This window comes from Heloderma suspectum, chromosome 1 (assembly GCF_057233095.1).
Source record: "Heloderma suspectum isolate Gila_16-S chromosome 1, 16-S_ref, whole genome shotgun sequence".
NCBI lineage: Eukaryota > Metazoa > Chordata > Lepidosauria > Squamata > Helodermatidae > Heloderma > Heloderma suspectum.
In genome coordinates, this window is record NC_139458.1 from 151,590,302 (window position 1) to 151,616,960 (window position 26,659).

The following is a 26,659-nucleotide window of genomic DNA, read 5'->3' on the forward strand; positions in this document are numbered from 1 at the left end:
CACACACGCACACACTCACTGTATGTATGAAACATGCATGACCCACTTTTAATGAGAACAAATATTTTTCTTCTGTTTGTTCAATATAAGAAAGAGTGAACTATTTAGAAAATTTAAAGACATTTGAAGATGTGTGTGTGTGTGTGTATATATATATATCCAAATACACACACACACACACACACACACGTGTGTGTGTGTGTGTGTGTGTGTATGTATCTATATATAATATAAAGTATGGCATTATTTTTAAGGACTGAAACAGTAGTTTAAAAGTGTGGCTTATCAGGCTTGGCCCTTCATGTTTGTTTTTGAAAGTCATGCTTTTTTGAAGGGGGTGGTGGTGGTGGTGGTATTCCAGGTTGTTTTATGTTCTCTTCAAAGCTACTGTGTCAGGAACGGAATAACTTCACAGATTCTGCTTGCTCTCTGTAACATTCATCGTATAATAAGGGATGACGGTATGATCTATTCCCATCCTGGCTTTTATTGTTGGGTAATTGTCTGGTGTGGAAAGAAGCAGTGATGACAAATTGCCACAGGATATTGGTGATGGACTATTTATTTATTTATTTACTTACTTACTTATTTATTTAATATATTACATTTTTATATTGCCCAATAGCTGAGGCTCTCTGGCCAGTTCACAATTAAAACCATAAAATAAAACTTAACAAGGCATAATAGAAAACTTTCAAAAGTTTAGCAATACCACGTAAAATCAAAGTAAAACCCAGTAGCGGTTACAGCCCCGGGGAAGCCTGTGTGAATAGGTGTGTTTTCAGGAGGCATTTAAAAGATGTCACATTTTCTGCCTCCTGAACTGCATGAGGGATGGTTTTCCAGAGGGTGGGTGCCACTACAGAGAAGGCCTGCTGCTGAGGTTGTTCATGGCGACATTCCATTCATTTTGGAATGACCAGCAAGAATGATCACGCATTCGGGTGGTAAAACCCTTGCAGCAGAGATCACCTGAATGAATTCACCCTCAAGAGCCCAATCGTACAAGGTTCTCAGCTGAGTCAGTACCATATAGGATCAGATATAAGCATGTAGGACCAGAATGAGGGACAACTAATCTCCTTGTTCCTTGACCTGACCCAAACTCAAGTGATAGTACAACAGGAACCATTAGAGTTATTTCCCCAGGGTTGTTCTCTTCATCTGTACCATACAATATCCTTATTCAGAAGAGGACAGCATAGGAGCTGGAAGGGGCCATAGCTCAATGACAGAGAGCTATCTTTGCTTTGCCTGTAGTGTCTCAGTTCTGGGATAGACCACTGCCTGGAACTGTGGAGAACTGCTGCTATTTAGTATAGCTAATACTGAGCTAGGTGAACCAGTGGTCTGGCTCAATATAAGGCAATATCCTAGATCTTCCTCTCTTTTTTTTAACTGGGAATGGATGAATCTATCAATTTCAGTTTCTAGTTTTTCCAGTCTTAAGTTTGGTTCCTCCTGAACTTCAAGATCTTTTTCCAGAAAAAGTTGGCATGAACGTGTGTATTCATCTTTTGATGCATTTTTGCCTAAGAACCACATTTTTGCAAGCAATTTCCCTAATATAATGCATTTTTGAATGTTATTTTCACTACTATGCCCACTTTTGTGTGCACTTTCCCTTCACGTACACATTGTTGTTCGCATTTTTTTTAATTGGCGAACTCGATTGCAAAATGCAGAGAAGTGTGAGTTTTGAAGGATAACTGAGTTTTGTTTTACCTATTAGTTTGAAAGTGTGAAATTAGGTAAGTTTGCATTAAAATGTGACCCAGATGAATTTCTGCCCCATCCCTATTTTGGACATATGCCTCAATCCTGGGAATGTTTTCGTGGCCTAAGACCCACTATGTTCAGGGGTGCTCAGATTGTACATAGAACTGCAGCCTTTCCAGTCAAGAACATTGACGCATGGTTGCCTCAATGTTCTTTTTTTTAATAATGAGCTTTTGTATTAAATAAGGTAAATCAGGACAACTGTGCCTTGCTTAGTACAGTGAGTTACTTGGAGTGGCATATGAACGTAGTGTAGCGAGTAACTTTAACTCCCATAGTACAACTCGCCATTTAGTCCATGTCAGCTAAAGATGACCCATATAGTCAGGTAGTTAATTTTCCATATCTGTTTGTTGTGTGGTTGTAGTTCTGTTTGGTTGGATGTGAAAGACTCCTGCCTGCCCCCCCCCCAGTATAATAATTTAGCATTGCTCTCTGTTTCTTTTGCTTAAAAGTCCTGGGATGACAATCCAGCCAGAAAAGCAAATTTGTCCTATCCATTCAGTGGGAAAGTTAAGTACAGACTTACTTGAATTGATGGGATTTAAAATGCTTAATTTTGGCTGGATCATGTCTATTGTTCGTTCATACAAAAACATTTAACTAAAAAACAAAACAAAACCCAGAGTAAATTTGATTAAGCTCAAAAAGCATAGACATAGTTTCTCAGAGAGGTTGTGTGTGTGTGTGTGTGTGTGTGCTTGTTTGCTAATGCCATTAATTCCTGCATTTTTATGCAATTGGTATGATTGAAGAAAGCTTTGTGTATGAGCAATTTTCAAAGAATTCCCATTAAAAGATGCAAAATGTTTTGTGATTCCTAGTGATGTTACCTATCCAGTTTTAATAACATCTCAGACCAAATTTTTTCCTACCTCGGCCGTTGCCATGAAGGGTGATTTCACAAACATACAAATAAATTTATTTTTGGCATGAAATCAGCCCTAAACTATCAAAAGTTGAAAGCTCGGCTCTTTTCTAGATTCAGGCCCTTTTCTGGTTATAATTCCAATAGCTTAACAAAGACTTGGTGGGCAATTAAACAGATCTTTATTGTTATTGTTTTTAATTGTCTTTTGGAATAGGATCAAAGATTCTCTGTGAAACCAGTTTTTGCATCTTTGACAGAAGAAACAACTGAACTGCCTTTTTGTTTTTGTTTTTAAGGACCGGGAAGCTGCAATATGCATATCTAAGATGGAAACATCCACCTCGACAGCTGCTGGGAAAAAAGAAGGGAAAAGTGCCCTTCTGGAGGGTAATGGCTTTAATGAAACAGGGAAGAAAACAACCCCTTTAGCAGCAGCGGCAGCAGCGGCGGCAGTGGTGACACAAGGAGGTACCTTTTTCATATCTCACACTTTGTACGCAACGGGGGCTCTCTTTCATTAGCCTGTTAGAATTTAATATGAACAGAGGCATATGCTCATGTGTGAATATGAGGAGTTTATTGGGGCTCTCGGTCTTAGAAAGTTTCAGGAAGTGGAAGCTGACAGTTTGCAGATCCCAGGCGATCACAGAACGGATATGTTTAACTAGGCAAACTGTGAGTCAAAACTTGGACCTCAAGTGAAGGGGTAACTTGCCTGCTTGGTACTAATGTGACTTCTGCATTCCCGTAAACTCCAGAGATAGGTCTGATGGTCAGTTGTTGCTGTTTACTGGATGCCAGGGTTGAAGGAAGATTGTAATTCATCTTGGGGGGAAAAGGAACAAACATTCTGTATTCTAGCAAAACACCATAATTTACAGGTTATGTGGTTTATTTTGACTGCTGAATTTGGTTTTCAGGGCGTGGGGCCCTGAAGACAGGAGAAACATGAAGCACTGGGACAATGACTGTGTAAAGATAGAAGTTGTCTCTCCTCCATCCTTATGGCTTGCAGAGTGCCACAGCCCTGCCCCCATTACAAAAGTCTGGAGTTCTTTAGCCAAATCATTTGTCGATCATAGTTTCTTCTTTTTTCTAATGGTTACTGGAAAAAATGGGATAAATTCAAATCATAATGGCCCCATGGTGAGTAGTCTGAACCAGGTAGGGCTGGCCCAAGACAGTTTGGTGCCTGAGGTGGGTCAGCAAATGATCCCCCCTCCCCAAATAAAGGTACATACTACATAGTACCCAAGACTGGTTAAGTTATTTTGGCACCTGAGACAGAAAAACTCTCAAGCACCTCTCCATCTCCCTGGAAGTAAAAATACAACAACATCATCAGCAACACATTAAATAATGAACAGTTTGCTGCCTGAACAATGTTCTGCCTTTCATGACACCCAAAACCAGCTGCCTGAGGCAGCTGCCTCACTCAGTCTAATGGTAGACCCAGTGCTGGAATCAGAAAGTCTCTGGAGAAAAGTGGATAATTTGAAAGGACTGATGATACTCCTTAACAGAGAAATAGTAAACTCCTGTAAAAATGGGACTTTATGAACCAGAACTGCCTTCAAGGGTGTAAGAAATGTTGGTTTTCTTTGGGAAATATATATGTCAGTTAGAGCCTTAAGTAAGTCTCTGACATCAACTTCATGATATGTATGACTGTAGGTTCTTTTCTGGGGAAACTCCAAAATGTAAAGTTGGAAATACTTGGAGAATTCTGTAATTATAGACTGGATATCAGGACTGGTAAAATTCCTATTGGGTTTACAGAATCAAAGAACACCATAGACGGAGGATTCTGTAAGGCTGCAATCCTAATACACACTTTCTTGAAAGGTAAGCTCAGTGGGACTTACTTTTAAGTAGACATGTGTGGGATTGCTCTGTAAAAGTCTGAAGTTGGCTCTTAGCATTCTTATTTTTGTTTGGGTGGCTCTGCCCAAGGTGTAAGGCGCCTAAAAAATTTGAACATACCACCTAGAAATTTGAAGAAGAAAAAATTACATCCTTGATTGAAATCTAATGAGAACACAAAGATGACTGTCTAAACTTTCAGTGGAATTGTTCTCCCACCTCTGTCTATTCATTTTTAAATGTGCTGTATGTGACCCGTTGAATCCCACATCTACAGAAAACTAACTGAGATACTGTTGACATTTGTTGTTGTAGGACAGGAACAACGACAAAAAAATCATAGTACTGGAGCTTGTCTTGGTTAGACACCAACCCACTCCTTGTTTTTTTTCCATGGGACAGAATGACCTTTCACAGCAGGAAATGAAGGAACAAATTAGCTGGAACTTGACCAATGGAATGTGACAAGTGGCATCTTCAGCTGTCTAAACTTTTTCAGCTGTTTTTTTGGTCTGTCAAAAATATTTCTCATTGCTGGATAGACTGTGCTTCAGAATATGTCTTTTTGTCATTCTTTGGTACTGCGTACTCACTGATCTGAGCAGAAAAATGTAGGGAAAGGGTTTTTTCCCCCCCTTCCCTTATCAGCATCTTTGTTTTCTCTGTCATTTGGTAGACTATTTGGCCTCACTTTGGGAAGCAAGAAAGCTCCCTCACTCTCTTTCCTTTATGGCTGCTTATCATTTCAAGAGGTGTAAATCTTTACTTCATTTGTTCAAAGGAAACTTGCCAGTTTTTGTTGTAGGAGCTTCAAATGTACACAAGTGTTGCTGATGTGGTGGGGTGGACAGGGAAGGAACAGATGGGAATCTTACCGGTCTGAGTTATTTTATCTCTTAGATAAAACTTCATTGGCAGAAAACAAAACTTACTCAAAAGCCCTAGAGAGTTCTGGAAAGATATTTCTTGAAATACATCTCTGGACTGTGAAGTCTAGATTCTAGGTCCAAATAGAATCATTTTCAAAGTTTGGAGATAATTTATTTGTTAGCATAGGAATTGAGGGAGAAAAAATGACACACAAAAAATCCATTTCATGATGCTTTCACATGTGTGCAAAAGCTCCTGCTGAAAGAATAGCATCATATTATTTCACATTCCTTGCTTCCTCCTTCCAGTGGTGGAAAGTTCAGGCTGGAATGATGGGATACATAGGCCAACACATCTAAGAGGCACCAGGTTGAGTCTACACACAATCAGTTTTTAGAAGAAGATAGGGGACAGCAGATGTTGTTTTTCACAAAGAGATGCCATACAACATAAATGTACATAAGGATGCTATTTCCAGGTTGAGCAGACATTAGTGGGGTAATCATCTGGTGCTAGATAGGTATGGTGTCTTCAAATCCAAATATCAGCTATTCAGCTTTGAGTTGGTTTCATGTCCAGCACTGGCAGGTATGTGCAATTCAACATATATTCCAATGTGGGTTGTCTAGAAACTAGGCAAATTGACTATGGGCAGCCTTAGGGAGAGACACTTTGTTTAACATGACAACAGGATTTGCACTATTCTCCCAAGTGATCAGTCTTCTGAAGTCACGTCAGCCAGCATTCAATAGAGGAACATCTTATTCTTATTATATCCTTCAGGTAGGGTGCATTTTATCCTCACAACCATCCTGTAGTTTAGGCTAAGACAGATTATGACAGGCCCAAAGTCAGCCAGTGAGATTTATAGCTGAGCAGGGATTCAAACCTGAGTCTCCCCTGTCCATGTTTGATGCTCCGTTTTACTACTAGTTCTGGTAGCGCTATGCTTACAAGAGCTCATCCTGCACTCCGGGTTTCAGCAGGTGGTTTCATGGATATCAGAAGGTCCTTTGGGGCACAACAAGCATGTAAAATGTGAACCTAATGTCATTTCTTTTAAAGCTTCTAAAGGAGCTTTGGGTAGTGGTGAAGCGGCGTGCACACGGAGATGGCAGCTGCAGTATTCAAATAGGACATGAGAAGTGTCTTTGAAATAGGTTGTTACCTCTCCCCCGCCCCTCACAAAACATACTGATATGGGGAATCCAGCTGGGAAAATGGCACAGCTCAAGTTGGTCTCACACTTGATGTTCTGAGCTGTGTGCTAGAATATCTTACACAAATGTATATTCATGGAGACGTGGTGCACAGAAACAGAGCATCAGATACTGTAAACCGGGGGTGGGCAGAAAGTAGATATCCAGTTGTTTTGGTCCTCAACTCCCAGTGTTCTAGAACATTGGCTGTGCTGGCAGGGGCTTCTGGGACTTGAAGTCCAAAATATCTGGAAATCTACCTTCTGCCCACGTCTGCTCAAAACAAGAGCTGTATGGATGTGCCCAAAGTGTATCCTTCGCCATTCATGTGCTTAGACTGCAATCATCTGAACACTTACATGGGACTGAATAAGAAAACCAGTGGAGCTTACTCCTGAGTAAACATGCTTAGGACTTGGCTGCAAGAGTCATTTCCCAAGGTAACTGGCCACCTGTTTTTACCATTGCCTCTTGAAGACTTTCACTAGTTATGAAGTAGCCTTGCAACCAGGCCCAACATGACACATCCTGGGACTCATTCCATGATGTGTTACAACAGTAAATAGAGGGGCAAGATGGTGAACAGATGGTTACAAGTGGAACCTACAACAAAAGTGCTCCTGTTCAGGATTCCAACCAGCAGCCATGCGCTTTTCCAGGATACTCCATTCCATTCCACCTCCTCCCACAACAGTTAGTCTTCTGTGCCCATTGAGCCTGCATATTCCTCACTGAACAATTTTGGTGTGTCCCCCTCCCACATTCTTAGGTTTTTGAAAAAGAAAAAGTGGTACTTCTATGACTCTGGGATTCTCCCAAAGCTGCTGATACCTCCCTGTTGTGTGTGTGGTGTCATTTGGGGTACATAAGCAACAGCACTTGGAGAATGAGTTTGCGATTAGTATTTAGGAAATTTGCTCCATACATATAGAGAATAGATGGTTATGTTAGGCATTCTGTCATCATTCGATTTTTCCTTTATTATTTTTACCCATCACAAAGCACAAGGAGAACAATACTCAAATACCTGATAATATACTAATATTTGGACAGCAGTGTTCAGATCTAACCAGAAGTCTTTCTGTTCCTAACTTGTATTAGTTTCAAGAGTGAGATGCTATTCTTTTTACATGACTAGCATTAGCTGCAGGTTATCCACTCTGGAAGGGTTTAATTACAAACTCAATATTGCTCTCTCTCTCTCTCTTTCACTTTAAGTTTAAAAGTGAGAAGAAAATTGTTCAAAGATGTCAGATGGGTTGTGATAAAAGCATTGTGTAATGAGATGTAAGGAATCATTCTATCTCTCACCAGGAAGAAAAGGGTTGATAACTTCCCCAAAATGGCCACTAAGCTTGGTTCTAATCAACGATTTTCACTAACAAGATAATACAGTTTAATTTTAATTGTAACAAGTGTTCCTTTGAATGCTCATGATTCTTAGAGATTAGACCAGTCCACGTAGACAATTTCCCCAATATCCGAGCAGTTTGACCACTCCTTGGCCATACATGTGATGTATGTATTCATGACTGCATGAAGAAATGTTAGTGTGAACCAGGCTGGATGCAGCCAGCAGTGACTTGAAGCAATGGCAGTTGCACTCTTTCAGCTGCCATTGCCAGGGATCATTGTAGGGTGTCCACTTACGAATTGCCAAAAAAAGAGAGGGTATGTATCACTGAATGACAAAAGTGGGCAGTGATTTGCATAACATTTGCATATGCTTATTTATATGTGCATATACACATTTAGAAAAATTATTAAATAGAAATAGAGTAAATCTATGGATGAGGGAAGTGCACCCCTGTTGGTTCTTCTGGACCTCTCAGCGGCTTTTGATTCCATTGACCATGGTATCCTTCTGGATTGTTTATCTGGATTGGGTTCGGGAGGCATGGTTTTAAAGTGCTTCCAGTCCTTTTTAGAGGAGCAGTCTCAGAAGGTGGTGCTGGGGGGTTTCTGTTCCACCCCATGGCCATTAGCCTGTGGGGTGCCACAAGGTTCTATCGTGTTCCCCATGCTTTTACCATCTACATGAAAATGCTGGGAGAAGTCGTCAGGAGGTCTGGGCTGAAATGTCATCAGTATGAGGATGAAACTCAGCTCTACCTCTCGTTTTCATCTGCATATCACAGGGAGGCTGTTGAACTCTTGAACCAGTGTCTGGAGGCTGTTTTGGGATGGATGAGGGTGAACAAGCTGAAACTTAATCCAGACAAGACAGAGGTACTGTGGTTTGGGAAACCAACTACTTTGGATGGAGGTTTACAACTGCTCTTAGACGGGGTTGCGCTCCCCCTAAAAGACCAACTGGTCAGTCTGGGAGTCCTCCTGGACTCTGAGCTAACTGGGGAAGCCCAGGTGGCTGCCATTTCCAGGAGTGCATTTTATCAGCTTAGGTTGGTATGCCAGCTGCGGCCCTATCTGGAGAGGATGGACGTTGTCTCAATTATCTACGCACTAGTGACATCCAGCCTGGTGATCACAGGTGAGAGAGACTTATCTGCAGTGGCCCCACACCTTTGGAACAAGTTGCCATCAGAGGTCCGCCGTGCTCCGTCATTGCAGGCTTTTAAGAAGGCCTTGAAAACATATTACTTACCGTGTTCTCTTGATATGACTGTTATTGTTGGTGTTACTGTCATTGTCATTGTTGCTAGTGTTGTTGTTGTTTTTATTGTTTTTATGTTTTTATCACTTTTAATATTTTAACTGTGTTTATGTATGTTATTGCTGTAAGCTACCTTGGGAGGGCTTCTGCCCTGAAAGGCAGCCAAGAAATGTTTTAAATAAATACATAAATCTTACCATAGTGTGGAAGACAGTGACCAGGTGACTTGTATGCCTGCCTGTCCAGTCTGCTGTTCAGGAGCAAACTGTTGATGGGCAACAGTCCTTATAATTCATTATCTATAAACTGGAATTGGACAGGACAGCCCTTCAAATAGAGGGTGGTCTGTATAAATGTGCATAGGATTGCAGCCTTTTTTCTTTTCTTTTTTTTAGGGCACAATCCTATCGGGATAGGCGGCTACCTCCGAACTCGGAGGCGACCACTTATCCGATGCAAGGCAGGAGCAGCACGGAGGGGATCTTCCCCTCCGTGCTTCAGCTGCCCTGCATTCATGGCTAGCATTCATGGCTAGAAATTGGCATTCATGGCCAATTTCAGCTGTCTAGCCGTTGGAAGTTGGACCAGGAGGGGGCGGATGCCAGACAACGCATAAGAAGCATCGGAAAGGCACTTCCACCTGCCCCGCCCCCAGGAATGCCCCATTTTTGCTGCTTGGTGATGCTCTTACAAGCATAGAGCATGAGGCCAATCCGCACTGCCTACGAGGCGGCATGGGAAGGGGTGGGGGTCGGTTCTCCGGGAACCGACCTATCCTATGGCCATCTAGCCACTGATTAGCGGCCATAGGATTGCGCCCTTAATCTCACAGCATTTGATAGCTCCTATGCCATGGTACTTCGGTATCTAACAGCTCACAGCTTTTGAGATTTTATATTTGAAGTCTGCCATGATCAAAACAAACCAGAGACACCACATTTAAAATATTCACACATTTAAACCAAATTTCACGTTCAAGATATGAATCTGAATTTGAAATATATTTTTTAAAAAAACGTCTGGCTAGTGAAATTGGAAAATGTAGTGAATTTTTGGATATTGAAAAAGACTACATTCAGTTCTAATTCAAAGTGCCATGCCTTATTGTTAGCAAAGCCCAGGGAACATCATTTTGTACCCCATAATACTGCACACCCCTCATGACACAAATACCAACTTGGTGAATTGATGGTGTTTATGTTGGCAGCACTTTTTTTTTCTCCTGATGTCTGGCTCTGTCAAGACTAATTTTAGCATTTCTAAAGCTGGGTAAAAATATGGCCTCATTACTTTGATGTCAGAGCATGGTTTACTATTAGTATATTCTGGGGTTTATCATTTTAGTCATGTTTAACACGGCTACGGGAGGCATGCACTATTAAATCTGGTTTATTTTACATTCCTGTCCAGGATTATTTATTTGGAACAATTTCCTCTCTATCAAAAGACACAGCTAATGCTGAGTTTTAATGTGTTATTTACACACAAAATAACCTATTTACAACTTGGTATCTGCCGGAGGGAGAATGAATGGGCCGGTGCTCCCTCCATTCTGTTCTATCGAAGTTTAACAATCTGGATTGCTAATAGAACCATTTATCATGGGGTGGTAATTTATTTTATGTTAGTTGCATAGGTCTGGCTGCCTCTGATCTATGGAAATACTTGGTGTATAATGAAGTCCAACAAGTCATTTGGTGTAAACATGGAAAAGCCAAGCTTGGAGCCAGGGAAAACCAGGATGTACTCTTTCTACTAAGTAATATTTCTCAGAAATTAATGCCTTGGTTGATTAAATAAAGCCCATCACCTTCCAGATGTGCTTTAAATACAGAATGGCTGGAATGGAAAATTGTACAGGTTGCATTTATGCTACAGAGATAAGGTGTGTTTTTTTCCCATGAGGCTCAAACAGATTGTTTTAAAAGGTTGTCATAGGTCCAGAAATAATTTTCTCCCCTGTTGGACTGGTGTAAAATTCCATGGAGCTTTAAACCTTTCCCTTCAGCATGTGACATTTTGATCTGAGCCTCTGAATTTGCTGTCAATGCTGTCTATTCCTTACTCCACATAGTCGTCTGCTGTCAGAGTTCAACATTTTACCACACATTTCGCCATGCAGTTGCACCATTTGACCACACATTTTGCCACACAACTGCAACTGAAATGAGAGAACGTCCTCTAACACTTGAATGATGCAGATGTCTAAGCTACCACAGGAGGCTTACCCCAGTGTAGTCTGGTCATCTGGACAGCCTCTTGGTCACTTTTCCTTTCTACCGTATAATATAGTTGATGAGGACTCTGCATATGAAATCAGCTTTCCACACTCTGAGAACCCTTTCCATGCTTGAAGGAGCTGGTTTGGACCAATCTGGACCATCCTTTGGACTGGAGCGAGGGCACATTTTTTCCCTCCCATGCTCCTGCTATCCATGTGGGCATGGCACATCCAAAGTCAGTTTATGTGCCTATGTTCTCATGCAGATGGGTCTTAGTTGCAAGACCTGCTCTCTGTCTGGCTCATATCCACCTGGGCTAAAAAAAAGTGCTACACTAGCGTTTTTTTATCAGTATTGAAGTGCTAACTCTTGGGGCACATTAGGCATTCCATATACCACTTTTCAAGCATTATTTCCTGCTTCTTATTCTGTATTATCCCAAATACCACAACTATGAGGTATAAATGCACAAGAGGGCTGTAGCGTCACCATGATGGGATCATATCGATATGACTCAAGGTGTAGATCTGGCCCCTAATTGACTCCAGCTACAAAGGCCTGCTCCTGATGATCAAGGGTACCTGGAGTCCATCAGGGGTGGGGTTTTGTTTTGGGGCTGTTGGTGGGGGCAACATTTAGTTTGGGATAGTTTTGTATTTGTGCTGCTATTTAGAGTATGGCTTTGTGTTTCTGTTGTTCGTTCGGAGTATGAATAACCGGTGGTTTGTTTAATCTTGCCGTATATTAATATGAGGTTTTGGATTTAGCCTATTTTGATGGCTGCATACATTTTGTTATGTTTTGTAATGGTTAGTGAGCATTCTTGAACTGTTGCCATATTATGTAGGGGTGTACGAATTGTGTACCTTCAGTGCCGCTTGACTTCCGCAGTTTGCGGCCAGTACTCCATTCTGCCGTTCACAAGCCCCCAGAATTCTCCTCTTTTTTTTCCGCTCCAAAAATTACAGAGATAAATCCATACCGAAAACCATAATTCTGGTGCCCAGCCATCTCCATGAGTCAGCATAACTTCCATAAGAATTGCTATTTTTCGTAAATATTTACTTTTTTTTAAATTGAAATCCTCCGTCTCCGTTTACTTTCAGCCAAAACACTTCCTCTTCCTAGGGGCTTCCCAAAAGAAGGCTGTCTTAGGTGTGCCTGAGTGATAAGCTCTTTGTTTAAAGCAATGCTGTTTTAAAGAAAGAAAAAACCTTTTAAAATGACCATGCTGGTCCTGGAGCGGCATGGTTATTTTAAAAGGTTTTTTCTTTCTTTAAAACAGCGTTGCTTTAAACAAAGAGTTTATCGCTCAGGCACACCTAAGACAGCCTTCTTTTGGGAAGCCCCTAGGAAGAGGAAGTGTTTTGGCTGAAAGTAAACAGAAACAGAGGATTTCAATTTAAAAAGAACACCCACAAACAAGGCAGTGAGCACAATTCATTTTTTAAAAAAACCTTACGTATTTATTATCGGAATATACTACACTGCGTTTTTATTTACGAAAATTTTGCGACCCTTTGCAGATGACGAAAAAAAAGCCGCATGACTGCTGGCTCCACAGGACCTCGTGGTGCCATTCCGCAGAGGATTCTGTGGCATGGACTGAAGGGAATTCAATCCCATTTCAGTCTGTGGCGGAATTCTCTGACATCCCTAATATTATGTAAACTTTTTTTCTGATGTTGTGAGCCGCTCTGAACATAGTTTGCCAAGGAGAAGCAGGATATAAATAAACAGATGATGGCAATGATGATTCTTTGGAAAACATCTAGGAAGTCAACTGAGTAACTACGGTCTACGCATGTTTCTTCAGCAAAGGAGATTGTTACCTTGTTGTGGTACTGGAGCTTGAGCACCTCAATGACGTCATGAGCTAAACCGTGAAGGGACACCCAAGACGGGAAGGTCACGGCAGAGAGGTCAGACTAAATACAATCCCTGCGGAAGGAAACGGCAACCCACCCCAGTATTGTTGTCAACTAAATGGATCAGTACAACCAGAGATATGTCGGTATACCATCAGAAAATGGGACTCCCAGGTCGGAAGATGGTCAAAATGCTACTGGGGAGGAACAGAGGATAAGTTCAACTAGCCCTAGATGTGATGACGCAGCTAGCTCAAAGCTGAAAGGACGGCTAGCAGCCGATGGTGCTGGTGGTGAACAACGAATCCGATGTTCTAAAGATCAACACACCATAGGAACCTGAAATGTAAGATCTATGAGCCAGGGCAAATTGGATGTGGTTATTGGGGAGATGTCAAGATTAAATATAGACATTTTGGGTGTCAGTGAACTGAAATGGACTGGAATGGGCCATTTCACATCAAATGACCACCAGATCTACTACTGTGGACAAGAGGACCACAGAAGAAATGGAGTAGCCTTCATAATTAATAATAAAGTGGCTAAAGCAGTGCTTGGATACAATCCAAAAAATGACAGAATGATCTCAATTCGAATTCAGGGTAAGCCATTTAACATCACAGTGTTCCAAATATACGCCCCAACCACAGATGTTGAAAAAGCAGAAGCAGATCAGTTCTATGAGGATCTGCAGCACCTACTGGATAGTACGCCAAAAAAATATGTTATTTTCATTATAGGAGACTGGAATGCTAAGGTGGGTAGTCAAACGACACCTGGAATTACAGGCAAGCATGGTCTGGGAGAACAAAATGAAGCAGGACATAGGCTGATAGAATTTTGCCAAGACAACTCACTGTGCATAACAAACACTCTCTTCCAACAACCTAAGAGATGACTTTATACATGGACTTCACCAGACAGTCGACACCGAAATCAGATTGACTACATCCTTTGTAGCCAAAGGTGGCGGACATCTATGCAGTCAGTAAAAACAAGACCTGGAGCTGTTTGTAGTTCAGATCACGAACTTCTTAATGCACAATTTAGAATCAGACTAAAGAGACTAGGGAAGACCCACAGATCAGTTAGATATGAGCTCACAAATATTCCTCATGAATATGCAGTGGAGGTGAAGAATAGATTTAAGGGACTAGATTTAGTAGATAGGGTCCCAGAAGAACTATGGATAGAAGTTCGCAACATTGTTCAGGAGGTGGCAACAAAAACTGTCCCAAAGAAAAAGAAAACCAAGAAGGCAAGATGGCTGTCTGCTGAGACACTGGAAGCAGCCCAAGAAAGAAGGAAAGCAAAAGGCAACAGTGATAGGGGGAGATATGCCCAATTAAATGCAAAATTCCAGAGGTTAGCCAGAAGAGATAAGGAATTATTTTTAAACAAGCAATGCGCGGAAGCGGAAGAAGTTAATAGAATAGGAAGGACCTCTTCCAGAAAATTAGAAACATCGGAGATAAATTCCAGGCAAAAATGTGTATGATCAAAAACAAAGATGGCAAGGACCTAACAGAAGCAGAAGAGATCAAGAAAAGGTGGCAAGAATATATGGAAGATCTGTATAGGAAGGATAATAATATTGGAGATAGATTTGATGGTGTGGTCAGTGAGCTAGAGCCAGACATCCTGAAGAGTGAGTGACGTTGAATGGGCCTTCAGAAGCATTGCTAATAACAAGGCAGCAGGAGATGACGGTATCCCAGCTGAACAGTTTAAAATCTTGCAAGATGATGCTGTCAAGGTGATGCATGCCATATGCCAGCAAATTTGGAAAACACAAGAATGGCCAACAGACTGGAAAAGATGAACTTATATCCCCATACCAAAAAAGGGAAGCACCAAAGAATGTTCAAACTATCGAACGGTGGCACTTATTTCACATGCCAGTAAGGTAATGCTCCAGATCTTGCAAGGTAGACTCCAGCAATTCATGGAACGAGAATTGCCAGATGTACAAGCTGTGTTTCGAAAAGGCAGAGGAACTAGAGACCAAATTGCCAATATCCGCTGGATAATGGAGAAAGCCAGGGAGTTTCAGAAAAACATCTATTTCTGTTTGATTGACTATTCTAAAGCCTTTGACTGTGTGGATCATAACAAATTGTGGCAAGTTCTTGGTGGTATGGGGATACCAAATCATCTTGTCTGCCTCCTGAGGAATCTGTATAATGACCAAGTAGCAACGGTAAGAACAGACCATGGAACAACGGACTGGTTTAAGATTGGGAAAGGAGTACGGCAGGGTTGTATACTCTCACCCTACCTATTCAACCTGTACGCAGAACACATCATGCGACGTGCTGGGCTTGATGAAGCCAAGGCTGGAGTTAAAATCACTGGAAGAAACATTAACAGTCTCTGATATGCAGATGATACCACTTTGATGGCTGAAAGCGAGGAGGAGCTGAGGAACTTCATGACAAAGGTGAAAGAAGAAAGTGCAAAAGCTGGGTTGCAGTTAAACCTCAAAAAAACCAAGATTATGGCAACCAGCTTGATTGATAACTGGCAAATGGAGGGAGAAAACGTGGAGGCAGTGACAGACTTTGTCTTTCTAGGCGCAAAGATTACTGCAGACGCTGACTGCAGCCAGGAAATCAGAAGACGTTTACTTCTTGGGAGGACAGCAATGACAAATCTTGATAAAATAGTGAAGAGCAGAGACATCACACTGACAACAAAGGTCCACATAGTGAAAGCAATGGTATTCCCCATAGTAACCTATGGCTGTGAGAGCTGGACCATAAGGAAGGCTGAGCGAAGGAAGATGGATGCTTTTGAACTGTGGTGCTGGAGGAAAATTCTGAGAGTGCCTTGGACTGCAAGAAGATCAAGCCAGTCCATACTCCAGGAAATCAAGCCAGACTGCTCACTTGAGGGAAGGATATTAAAGGCAAAACTGAAGTACTTTGGCCACATAATGAGAAGACAGGATAGCCTGGAGAAGATGCTGATGCTAGGGAAAGTGGAAGGCCAAAGGAAGAGGGGCCGACCAAGGGCAAGATGGATGGATGATATTCTGGAGGTGACAGACTCGACCTTGGGGGAGCTGGGGGTGGCGACGGCCAACAGGAAGCTCTGGCATGGGCTGGTCCATGAAGTCACGAAGAGTCAGAAGCGACTGAATGAATAAACAACAACAACGCATGTTTAACATTACACGTGTAGACGGACCCTGGATGTGTCATCCTCAGGCAGATCTACAGAGCTGGTAGGCCTGTGAAATCTCTGTATGCTGCAAAGGTGTCTGGGCTAGGCTGTGCTCTTGGGGACATCCTAAGGTAATGTGGAGCAGCAGCGAAACTCGCCCAGCTTAATGGTCGGCCCACAGAAATGGAGAGGACACTGTAGGAGTCACCAAAGAATAACTAATCCCCATGAGGCTGCACATCTCAGGGGAAAGATTTGTAATGGGACAGAAGCTTTCAGAAACCCTTGTCTATCAGTACCAGTCTTCTCCCTAAGGAAAGCCAGACATGCTTCTAAGGAAAGTCAGGTTTCCCAGAAACACAGTTTGAAAACAACTGGACTGAACAATTAGGAGTACTTGAGAGAGACTGGACTAGATACTGTCCTGTTAAGTCCAAGATTCCTGCCTTGCAATTAGAGCAGGTTGAAGACATTTTGCTGGCCAAGGCAATGCCCATCTGCAGCACTTCAGTGACTGCCACTCTCACTGCTGCTCCTCCTCCTCTTCTCCCATTTGGGGCAAGATCTGAAAAGGCACCAGACTTAGCTGCAGGAGTGCTGCCTGCTGCCATAGCTTTGCTGTGGCAACAAACAGTTTTTTAAAGCAGTTTTCCCCATCCTAGCAAAGTGGTAGCAGCATTCCTACAGCTAGTACCTTCTTAGATCTCATCCCAATGTCTCACTCTCTGAGGAAGGGCACTAGAGATCTGAGAAAGTGTGGGCCACCAGGTAGGAGCACCACTGCTGCTTTGCTATGGCAAGAAACTGTCATGGCAAATGATGGCAGTGGCGGTCTTGGTTAGTGACAGAGAGCAGAGAAAGGTTGGCAGGTTGTGACTGCAGCAGGCAAGTGTGTGCCTGCTCTGCCGTCTATCCAAAATCTGCAGCCTGAGACAAATGTCTCACCTTGGCTCATGATAGAGCCAGACCTGCTTGCAATTCTGTGATATTATATTTGATTATCCTGATGTCCTAAAGAGCTCTGTTAACTTACATCCATTGATTAATGGACCAAGAGAGACACTTAAACTAAAGCCTTAGAAATAGTCTGTTCAGCCTCAACAATCAGGGACTAAAAAGAAGCTCCTCCTCCTACTCTGCAGGCAGTCTGTAAGCAGAACAGATTGGATCATCCAAGAAAGTAATGAGGATAGATAGAAGGGTCAGCTGTGTGCTTGGGAAAGCAAAGGTGGAAGGAAAGGAGAATACCAGTAGGCCTCACATAAACAAACCAATAAAAATATCAACTGTGTGTATTCCTTAGAATTAAAGGAATAAGAAAATAGAAACTGCCACTTAAGCATCTAACCTACCCTTCTTGGCAGGCCAATGACTCCTCCAGAGAATTGTGTTTGCCTTGTTTTGCCAGCAAAGGGAAACATAAGAGATAGTTATGTACTCTGTAGTAAGTCTTTTAAGTTCTTTTCTGCTGGAGTAGGTGAGAATGTTTTAGCCAGATAAAGTTGTGTAAAGGAAATAGCGATCTCATCGCATTGACCTGCGTTCAGACCTCTCCACTGGGTCCTTTCCCATTTTATATTCACTGCATACGTTTTGTTCCAACTTTCAAGTCTCCCCTTGACCTTGCTTTCCACTACATTTTGGCTTCTGAAATCTCTTATACACACTACATGCTGTTGAAAGTCACTCTTCACTTCTTGTTCTCACAAGCGGAGGAAACCTGCAAGGATGGCTAGTAAACAGAGGGAAGTTGGGACATATGGGTACACTTTCATGGTAGGCCAAATAGCCTTCCTTTATCCCTATGTTCATGTTTGTTTCAGGTGTTTCAAGATCTGTTGCTTTATCCCCCTAGGCTTGGTACAGAGGTGATGATGAGGCAGCCCAGAGAACCAGGGACTGGGGCAAACCATTGGATCATGTCTTCTCTTACCCCAGTCCTTCCTCTGTCCAGTACAGAACTATTCCCCCTACTTTAACAGATATGTCTGCACAGATATTAACCATGATTAAGGCTAAGCAAGCTTTGAAACTGGTTACAAATGTTGCTTAAGTGAAGCACCTAGTTAGTTTTAACCAGCTTACAATGCAACCATATATGTGTCCACTCAGAAGTAAGTCCCGCTGAGTTCAATTAGGCCTTTTCTCAGATAAGTGAGTATAGGACTGCAGCCTTAATGTCTGTGCAAGTGGATTCCTTGACTGCAATGAAGGTAGGAAGGAGCTTTGTCTTCTGCTTTGCTCCCAAACCATGGTTGATGGAACCCCACCAATTTTTGCACATGACCTTCTCCTGGTCAATAAGTTTAACTGCTGCAAACATTCATGGGATACTGTGTAATAGAGGAGGTGGCTACCAATTTAGATCAACTCCACTGGTGTGGCAGTCATGGAAAGAGAATCCAGTGAAATTGCAGAATGTGGAGAAGCACTTTGTGAATTATGTGCAAGCAGACAGCTGGAAAGAGTGTCATTTTTTTCAAGCTATCTGTCCAGGTGTAAAGTGGTTTAACTGATACCCATAGAAGGTACATCTCTGATGGAATGGCTGTGGATGCTAAAGAGGGATTTTCATAGCCTTACTAAATGGTTCTTCCATTCATCATCTTGGTTGCTTTTAGTAGGTCCAGCAGCACTGACATTTTAAACTTAAGTGCATTCTGCATTTTCCAACACTTGTCGCATTGCAAAGCATGCCCTTGGCAATTTAGGAATGGACACCGCTAAAAATGGCGTGTAACCTTATTCAGTGACCTAGAGAGTTTCAAACATTTGATTTCTACTCAAAGGATTTATACGCTACACTATACATTGACTTCTGTTGGATTGTCATAGACCTGATGGAGCAAAACAAGGGACAGAACCAGAGGGAATTGTGCTGTTTTGGGTCAGGCAGATCCTGTGAAGGGCGTTACTCACTTTAAATACCATTTGTGATGTTGCCATGCTAATAGCTGTCTGTAAACAGTAGGCACATGATTCAAAGTAATACTGAAATGAATTGGGGGACAAAGGTTTTAATTGTTTTAACTGTAGATGAAGTACTGTTTTAGTTGTTTTAAAAGAACAGATATGTTGTTGATTTTTGAAAATATAACCATTCATCAACAGTTAATTCAATAATAAAAAAGGAAAAAGAAAAGGCTGGATCTCTCATAGGGAAATTCATTGATGGTACACTTGGGTAGATGAGCATAGCACATAATAAGCAGTAAGTGTAAAATATATATGGGCTCATCCAAGGGTATCTCTCCACAGTTTACCATGACTTCCTGGTGGTTTTCTTATAGTATTGGAGTTTTTAGTTAAGAGAAGTTTGTGACCTTTTTAAAACACACACACACACAGAGAGAGAGAGAGAGACAGAGTCATGCTGGGTAGGGGTTTCTTTCAGTTCTTTTGCTGAAACTGACATGCAACATGATCAATGACATAAAATAACATTTTTAAAAAATTTGTTTTGTCTTGCCTCTTTTTCTTTTCTTTTCTTTTCTTTCACTTTCCTGGGCATTTTGCTTTTGTGCCCCTCTCTGCTGACAGGAAGACTTTCAACTGTCTTCTATAATTGGTGCACATAGCGTTCACTTAACAAACCTACCAGCCTATGCTATAAACCCATTTTGCTTTGTCTTGTTCACATTGGCATGACAGCAGAATGTAACAAGCATGAACAGACAGTGAATTTTGCTTTGGCTCTCTCATCTAATAACCATAAGCTTTGGGGTTTCTTTCCCTTTGACTGTGCAGTTAACCTAATGGTTCCTAGATCTTGAGAGTATTTCTTTCTAGGAAACTGTAAAGGGAAGGTCCATGGCTTTCCGATAAAGCACATGCTTTGCATAGATAAGGCCCTAGATTCAGTCCCTGGCATCCCCAGTTAAGGGATCTCCAGGCTAAGCTACACATTTGCCAGGGATGCTGAATGTGTGGCCCTCCAGATGTTGTTGGACTGCATCTCCCATTGGCTGTGCTAGCTAGGGCTGATGGGAGTTGGAGTCCAACAATGTCTGGAGGGCCATACATTCTCCACACTTGCATTTAAATCAAATCAAATCAAATCAAATCATAGGACTATGGGAAGCTGCCATATACTGAGTCAGACCCTTAGTCCATCTAGCCCAGTATTGTCGATACTGACTGGCAGCGGCTCTCTAGGGTCTGAGGCAGGAGTTTTTCCAGCCCAGGGACCTTCTGCATGCAACCAATGTACTCACTGAGCTATGTCTCCATTTTTACTTTAATTACAGGCGCTGGGAATGACCCTTACTAGACACAGAACTTGAAAGGAGGAGAACATTACCTCCCCATTGTGATCCCAACAATCCCACCTACCCACCCTTGGTGCAGCTAAACCTTTTTTTTAGGGGGTGGGGCGGGATCCTATTAGCACCGGTGGGCACTTTTTTCCTAAGCAGTTTAGCATTGTGGAGAGGGGAGAGGCAGGATTTTCATTCTGATCATACCAGGAGAGAAAGTGTAAGCCTCCCCCATCCTGTGCACTGCGTTTCTGGTAAGGTGGGGTGTCCCCCCGCCCCCCGTCCATGCTTGAGCTCTAGTTCTGACTTAGCATAGGGCAGCTTACACATTCACATTCATAAGTTCAAACTAAATGGGAGCCATTCCTGCCTATTCTCAACAATGCTATTTCAGCACCACTGCTGCCTGAATTTATGAACTGGAGCTAATCTTGCTGAGCACTGATTCACGCAACCTTGTTTCAGGTGGAAGAATCTCATATAGCAAGTTGGTCTTGTGAAAACATTTGCACAGTAAAATTTACAACTTGACATGCCCTGGAATGTTTTTTAATGGTTTTTGTTCTGGTCAGTTTATTCTTCAGTGAGCTTTCCTAAATGATGTTTAGGCAACTAAGGCAGCAATCCTGTACACACTTACCTCATTGAACATAATGGGCCTTATTTTCTGAGTAAACATGCATAGGATTGCACTATAACATAAACGTTGTAAGAGCTGGACTTAATGCATCAAAGCTCTTCACAAGATAGCTATTCTGCAAGCTATAAGTCTTGCAAAACCTGAGCTATTGGATGAAATCGAGCTACTCATGAGACCATGGGAGGATCTACATTGTGTCTGCTAGTGCATTGAATTCGGGAGACGGGCGAGTTAAATGCCATCGCGTTAAAACGTGATTATTCACACTCACCCTGTTTCCTCGTTCCAGTACTTCATCGAATGCGGAAGCACGGTTCACACTTGAGTGCTGTGCTGTTTTCCTGCTCTTAAAGAAGGTGGCTCTCATTGGAGAAGCAGAAACTCTTCCTGTTTCTGCTGATTCCCCGCCCACTGTCCCACTCTTCCTCTATCCCTGTGTGTGTGTAGGGATGGCGTGAGCATCCTGTTGGGGCTCGAAGCCCACTGAGAAGTTGCCATTTCTGCCCCCCCGGACACCAGTTCCTTCAGCAAGAACAGGGGAAGAAGGCAGCGCCTCTCGTTGTCCTCCCATCATTGCTACAGCGGCAGTGACGCAGGAGAGGCTGGTCATTTTCTGTAAGTTCTCCTGGCCTTAGGAAAAATGACCAGCTTGTCCCTCGCCACTGCCGCAAGGTGGGGGTGGAGGGAAGAAGGAGGCACCTATCCTCCTCCCCACCTGCTGGAGGCTAGGGCGAGAGGCTGGGGGGTGTCTCCCACTGCTCTTTTCCCCACGCCAGCCCTTGACAGCCAGCACGAGGAAGAGGGGCAGCAGCAATGGCACCCAGCGCTTGGGTTTGGGGAGGGGCTGCTAGCATCTTCGAAGCCTGCCCTGTTTTTGTCCACCGCTCATGAGATGACATTAAAATTGTCCACGGACATTTTTATTGATGTTAGTCTGTGAATAGTGATGACTGACTGCCTGGATATGTGTGTGTGCGAGCATGGAGGGGGACTGTGAAAAAAATTACACTTGCCTGGGCTTGCCCAGGCAAGTGTGCAGAGAAATCGGGCTCGAGAAGCTACGATTCTTCGAAGATTTGAAGATAATGCCTTAATTTTTTTTTTTAAGCCAAAGCAGGGGATAGAAGGAGGTAAAACTTAGTGTCATTTGAAGGGATAGAACAACCCCCTGCTCAGTGCAGGAAAACTGAGTCCCAGGCAGTCTCCCATCCAAGTACTGACCAGGACCGACCCCGCTTAGCTTCCGAGATCAGACAAGTGCGCACACATCCAGCCCTTTTCTTGTTGATGATGAAACTTTGAGTGCTGAGGAAGCTATGCAATCGGTAGCCGGAAGACCACACAGGGGGTGTTGAGAGCTGTGACTGGACAGGAGGGAAATACAAACACCGCCGTATACGGGCAGGCGTGGGAAGGGACTACAACCTTATATGATGACGAACACAGAAGAGCAGAGCACATGGGTGGGAAATACCAGAATATCAGGGTATTGAAAGTGGTAGCAGGGAAGCAGGAAATTGAGGTTCCAATACGAAGCAGGGACTTTCGTAATGTGAAAGACGGGGGATGAAACCTCACTAGAAGTGTAAAGAACTGGAAGTGTAGATCAGCCCCACATCTCCTTTGCAAGTAAAGTAAAATAAAGCCCCTGAAACCACAGTTCCAGCTGGGATTGAACAGGATATCTGGTATGCTACTCTGTTGGAGGGACAATTCCATTCTTGCTCTGCTAGTATAGCGTAGTCAGTGATTACTCCTGTGGATTTACTCCAGCTGTACAGTGACTAAGGTCTGCTCCAGATGTTCTGAATGCATCCATGGCAGCCTCCAGAGCTCTAGTATGGATGTGGTGCTGCTAGGCATCTTAGGGGCTCTTTGAGATGAAATGCGGGGAAAGGAAGACTGAGGAGGTTGCTGCCGCTCAGGAACGCTTTTCAACAGTCTCTCCCAACCCTGTGCCCTCCAGATGTTTTGGACTACAACTCTCATCAGCCCCAGCTAGCAAAGCCAAAAGGTCATGGATGCTGGGACTTGTAGTCCAAAACCTATGGAGGGCAGCCAGTTTGGGGGAAGGCTGCTTTACATGGTATGGAAATTATGGGTACATGTCCATATACTGTTTCTTTATAGCACATGAGAGCCATAGAGCCCAGGACCAACTGCAGCTTTTGTGATGTGTATGATGTCCCACTTTCATGCAAAGACAAGCATGCCTCACAGACGTTACAGTGAACATAAGAAGGGCCATGCTGGATCAGACCATGGTCTATCTCATCCAGCATTCTGTTCACGCAGTGGCTGACCAGCTCTCGACCAGGAAACCACAAGCAGAGCACAAGTGCAACAGCACCCTCCTGCCCATGTTCCCCATCAACTGGTGTTCACACACATACTGCCTTCGATACTGGAGATAGCATGAGGACTAGTAGCCATTGATAGCCTTATCCTCCATGAATTTGTCTAATCCCTTTTAAAAGCTAAATTGGTGGCCATCACTCCATCATGTGATAGCAAATTCCATAGTTTGACTATGTGCTGTGTGAAGATGTACTTCCTTTTACCTGTCCTGAATCTCCCACCAATCAGCTTCATAGGATGTTCTGGGTTCTAGTATTATGAGAGAGGGAGAAAAATGTCTCCCTATCCACATTCTCCATACCATGCATAATTTTGTACACCTCTGTTTTGTCTGCCCTTACTTGTGAACACAGCAAGTGAATGCAGTACATGTGAAGCAGCCTGGCATCATCCATCCTATGAGAGAATAATTCCTATGAATGAAATAAGCAAGCTAAAGCAAAGTTTGAATGGGGTCTCCAAGGCCTATATTTTTCAAACAGTCAAGGTTTTGAAAAATCACCAATGGGGACTTAGTGGGTTTCCCCTCTCCTATTTAAATGCTACAAAAGATAAAAATAACCCAAGTTGAAGGAAGACTGCTAACACAAAATAAATAATTACATTATAGAAAGGGCCTGGAGAGATTGGTTTAAAAGAGAACAAGCTCCAGATAAAATCCATTCTTTTATCACACAGATTAAGTCTTTCCCTTTGACACTCAATAATTGATAGGGTTTGGCAGTGCATTCCGCAGCTGCCTTTGCAAAGCAGTGGGACTGCTCTCAAGGTCAAGCAAGTGGCAAAGAAAAATGCTCTTAAAAATGCTGCACATCCACTACTGACACCTCAAAGTGGGACCCATATTCCCCACCCTCCTTAAAGAATGGTTGTGACACCTTGAGAAGACAGAGGAGCACCTAAGGAGCAAAGGAGAAGGATTGTGTTGCTTCCCTTACGCTTAACAGCTAAGCCTGAGGTGGATTTGGTTTCTTTTTTTCACTCAGTGGCGGTGGGGCATGTGTGTGGGGGTGTTAAGCAATGTATTATAGCTTGCATAGATTTTATATTTGGTGTTGTTATTTGTGCAGTTTCATGTGATCTATCATTTTTTAAAATTATCCTTAGACATACACGGCAGCTTGATAGGGGACCCTTAGTCAAGGACCGGGAGCCTCACTTCAAGGCTGGGGTACTTGAGAGGATGTATTTATTTTTTTATTTATTAAATTTATTAATCGCCCATCTGGCTGGTCACCCAGCCACTCTGGGCAATGTACAACAATAGAACAGTTTAAAACAATAAAATTCTACATTAACAACATCATATTTCTAAAAATACCCTAACCCACCCCAAATGCCTGACTGAACAACCATGTTTTTAATGCGTGGCAGAAGCTCATTAAAGAGGGGGCATGGTGAAGTTCCCTAGGGAGGGAGTTCCACAGAGTGGGGGCCACCACAGAAAAGGCCCTCTCCCTCATCCTCACCAGCCTAGCTGTCCTGGCTGATGGGACAGAGAGAAGGCCATCCGAGGCTGATCTTGTTGAACAGCCTGTCTGGTATTGCTGGAGGCGCTCCTTGAGATAGGCTGGGCCAGAACCATATAGGGTTTTAAAGGTCAAAAGCAACACCTTGAATTTGGCCTGGAAAACAACTGGTAGCCAGTGCAACTCCTTCAGCACTGGAGTGATGTGATCTCACCAGCGGCTGCATTTAATCAGGCGAGCAACTACGTTCTGCACCAGCTGCAGCTTCTGAACCATCTTCAAGGGTAACCCAACATAGAGTGCATTACAGTACTCTAAATGAGAGGAGACCAGGGCATGTACTACCGATGGGAGCAGATGGTCGGGAAGGTAGGGGCGCAGCCGCCATATCAGATGGAGTTGGTACAGCGCTGTCTGGCTCACAGCTGACACCTGAGCCTCCATGGACAGCTGGGAGTCTAAAATGACCCCCAGGCTGTGGACCTGGTCTTTCAAGGGTAGCCATACCCCATTCAACACCAGGTCAACATCTCCCAACCTCCTCTTGTCTCCCACCAAAAGTACCTCGGTCTTGTCAGGGTTCAGCTTCAGCTTGTTCCTCTCCATCCAGCCACTCACCGTCTCCAGACATTTGGACAGGGATTCTACAGCCAACCTTGGTGAAGATTTGAATGGGAGGTAGAGCTGTGTGTCATCCACATACAGATGACACCGCACCCCAAACCTCCTGATGATAGCCCCCAGCGGCTTCACATAGATGTTAAATAGAATCAGGGAGAGGATGGAACCCTGTGGCACCCCACAAGTGAGTGGCCACGGGTCCGAAACCTCCTCTCCCAGTACTACCCTCTGGTACCTGCCAGAGAGGAAGAACTGGAACCACCACAATACGGTGTCTCCAATGCCCAGCCCCTCCAGGTGGTCCAGAAGGATACCGTGGTCAACGGTATCAAAAGCCACTGAGAGATTGAGGAGAACAAGGAAGGAACATTCACCCCTATCCAAAGCCCTCTTCATATCATCCACCAAGGCGACCAAGGCTGTTTCTGTCCCATGCCCAGGCCTGAAGCACGACTGAAATGGATCTAGATAATCAGCTTCTTCCAAGTGTGCCTTCAACTGCATTGCCAATACCCGCTCAATCACCTTGCCCAAAAATGGCAGATTCGAGACTGGGGAAAAGTTGTTCAGAACTTGGGGATCCAAGGAGGGCTTCTTTAAGGGTGGTCTTATCACTCTCTCCTTGAGGGCTGATGGCATCACTCCCTCCTCAAGGGAGGTGTTCACCACCGCCCTGATCCCCTCACCCAATCTCTCTCTGCAGCTCATAATGAGCCAAGATGGGCAAGGATCAAGTAAGCGGGTGGTCGGCCGTACAGATGAAAGCACCTTGTCCACTTCATCAGAAGGAAGAAGCTGGAACCAATCCCACAAAACTGGTTTGCCACAGACCACCTCTTGCTCACTAACTGTATCCACAGCACA

The 26,659-nt window shown here is 43.3% G+C and overlaps 1 protein-coding gene across 2 annotated transcripts in view; it reads left to right on the top strand.

Annotated features, from left to right (window-relative positions):
* The first annotated feature begins 2,973 nt into the window (after positions 1 to 2,973).
* GLI2 (GLI family zinc finger 2) overlaps positions 2,974 to 26,659 on the top strand; it is a 251,506-nt gene continuing 227,820 nt past the window's right edge. The window contains exon 1 of one of the 2 annotated variants that reach the window (XM_084829566.1): positions 2,974 to 3,118. In XM_084829566.1, the coding sequence (XP_084685692.1) occupies positions 2,977 to 3,118 (142 nt within the window). In that variant the 5' untranslated portion in view covers positions 2,974 to 2,976. The remainder of the gene's footprint in view (positions 3,119 to 26,659) is intronic. The other variant, XM_084829556.1, reaches the window with a different exon arrangement.